This window comes from Salvelinus namaycush, chromosome 31, assembly GCF_016432855.1.
Source record: "Salvelinus namaycush isolate Seneca chromosome 31, SaNama_1.0, whole genome shotgun sequence".
NCBI classification, from domain to species: domain Eukaryota; kingdom Metazoa; phylum Chordata; class Actinopteri; order Salmoniformes; family Salmonidae; genus Salvelinus; species Salvelinus namaycush.
This window is the reverse complement of record NC_052337.1, coordinates 15,384,818-15,387,600: the sequence shown is the minus strand read 5'-3', so window position 1 is coordinate 15,387,600 and position 2,783 is coordinate 15,384,818. Positions and strand designations below refer to the sequence as shown.

Sequence of the window (2,783 nt, the reverse complement as noted above, 5' to 3'; positions counted from 1 at the left end):
CGCGCATCAGCTCTTCATCAGACTAACCTGGACTCTATCACGTTATTAATTACCTCCCCTATATCTGTCACTTCCTCAGTTTCTTTCTCGAGTCAGCATTAATGTCGTTATATGTCCCTTGTCCAGACGCTGTTCATGTTTTGTTTCCTGTCGGTTTATTCATTAAATATTCACTCCCTGCACTTGCTTCTCATCTCTCAGTGTCTGTCCTTACAGAATGCTGACTCCACAATTTGAGGCATCAGGGAGTTTTTTGTTTTTGTTGGCGACGTCGGGTCCGGGTGCCACTGCCGAAGCAACCGGGGATGCCTCAGCTGGCTCGTCAGGCTCCCATGCCTCAGGTGTCTCGAGAGGCTCACAAGCCTCAGTTGGCTCGACAGGCTTCCACGCCGTGCCTTGGCCGGCCCGTCAAGATCGCCCAAGTAGGACGCCAGGTGGCGCCTCTAGAGGGGGGGTACTGTCACGCCTGCTCCCGCTCCACATCTCTGTTCACAAAACACACACATTCACAAAACACACATACACCTGTTCACAAAACACACAAACACACACATTCACAAAATACACATACACACATTCACAAAACACACATACACACACGTTCACAAATCACACAAACACACACGTTCACAAATCACACAAACACACACGTTCACAAATCACACAAACACACACATTCACAAAATACACATACACACATTCATAAAACACACATACACACATTCACAAAACACACATACACACACGTTCACAAATCACACAAACACACACGTTCACAAAACACAAACACACACGTTCACAAAACACAAACACACACGTTCACAAATCACATAGAGACACATAAAGAGAACTGCTTCTCACCAAGTATCATATGTATATGAATCATATTATGGACGTTTGTCATGTAATTCAAATCCTGATTTTGACACATTCCTATTAGGGCCGAGGAAAATTGCATAATCTACAGATAACAGATCTTTGCCCTTTTGACGGAGAGTGATGAAGACAGAGGTGAATGAATAAAAGATTAACGGAGACGATGAAAGAGGAGAGTAGACTTTACAGGTTTAATGAGTTTTACCTCTCTTTAACCGGTTCTTTACCTCCTTCAACCATCTTTACCGCCAGAGTGTTTTTATTATCTTTTTATTATTTTTCTAGTTTTCTCTCTGTATTGTTGGGAAGGGCCCATCATTTCACTGTTAGTTTACACCTGATGTTTGTAAAGCTTGTGACAAATAATACATTATTTCATTTTGGCCTAGGTCTAGCCCAACAACCACTCTCTCTCCCCAGCCCTGACCTGACCCCAGCAAGGTGTGTGTGTGTGTGTGTGTGTGTGTGTGTGTGTGTGTGTGTGTGTGTGTGTGTGTGTGTGTGTGTGTGTGTGTGTGTGTGTGTGTGTGTGTGTGTGTGTGTGTGTGTGTGTGTGTGTGTGTGTGTGTGTGTGTTGACAGCCCTGACCCTCAGCCCTCACCTCTTCAACTCCCCAACACCCTGGTGGGGGAGATAAAACATACAGGGTCAAAACTATCACACCTGGCTCTCAGGAGAGAGAGAGAAATACAGTGAAAGAGAGAGAGAGAGATTAAGGACAGAGAGAGTTGTGTGTGTGTGTGTGTGTGTGTGTGTGTGTGTGTGTGTGTGTGTGTGTGTGTGTGTGTGTGTGTGTGTGTGTGTGTGTGTGTGTGTGTGTGTGTGTGTGTGTGTGTGTGTGTGTGTGTGTGTGTGTGTCATACCTCCACTCTGAATGACTGAACAGTGACTCTTTGACTACCAGTCTGACTGGCTGAAGGCTCCCGTCATACCTTCTGCTTTCCCAGTGTCCCCATCCAGCTAATATTTGATTTGACCTAATTTATGGCCTTCCCACATCACCACAGTCCCTCAGACCCCCAACACTCAACTATACAGCCTGTCAGACCCACAACCCCCAACTCCACAGCCCCTCAGACCCCCAACCCTCAACCCCACAACCACTCAGACCCCCAACCCTCAGCCCTCAGCACCAAAACCCCTCAGACCCCCAACCCTCACCCTCAGTCCCAAAGCCCCTCAGACCACCAACCCTCAACTCCACAGCCCCTCAGACCCCCAACCCTCACCCTCAGCCCCAAAGCCCCTCAGACCCCAACCCCCAACCCCACAGCCCCTCAGACCCCCAACCCTCAGCACCAAAACCCCTCAGACCCCCAACCCTCACCCTCAGCCCCAAAGCCCCTCAGACACCCAACCCTCAACCCCACAGCCCCTCAGACCCCCAACCCTCATCCGTCAGCACCAAAACCCCTCAGACCACCAACCCTCATTCCTCAGCACCACAACCCTTCAGACCCTCATCCCTCAGCACAACAGCACTACAGCCCCTCAGAACCCCAACCCTCATCCCTCAGCATCACAGCCCCTCAGACCCCAACCCCCAACCCTCAACCATCAGTACCACAGCCCCACCGCCACACTGCCAGGGCTACCTTCTGAACTCTACAGGAATGCAGCACACACACATATGGGAGTACTCACATATATTTCCATTTGGCGATATGATTATGTTAAAACCTGTCTTCTGTGCATCTGAGCTCTGGCAACCCCCAATGACACCCAATTCTCATATCCCCAGCACCACAATCCCAGAGCGGCCACGTTCCAGCAGGAACACAAGACACTCCACACACCACCTACACGCCTCGCTCCCAAACAGGACTAACCTTTCCTCTGCCAAGCTGCTGCTACATCCTCTGTTGGGCCTTGATGGGCTTAATGGGGGAATCCATTAACACACTGGT

At 49.3% G+C, this 2,783-nt stretch overlaps 1 protein-coding gene across 1 annotated transcript; it reads left to right on the top strand.

Moving 5' to 3' along the window:
* Positions 1-305: 305 nt before the first annotated feature.
* LOC120026231 (extensin-like) lies at positions 306-2,478 on the top strand. The gene is made up of 2 exons (XM_038971055.1): positions 306-422; positions 1,915-2,478. Exons 1-2 carry the CDS (start codon positions 306-308, stop codon positions 2,476-2,478), a joined length of 681 nt encoding a protein of 226 aa, XP_038826983.1.
* The last annotated feature ends 305 nt before the right edge of the window (positions 2,479-2,783 follow it).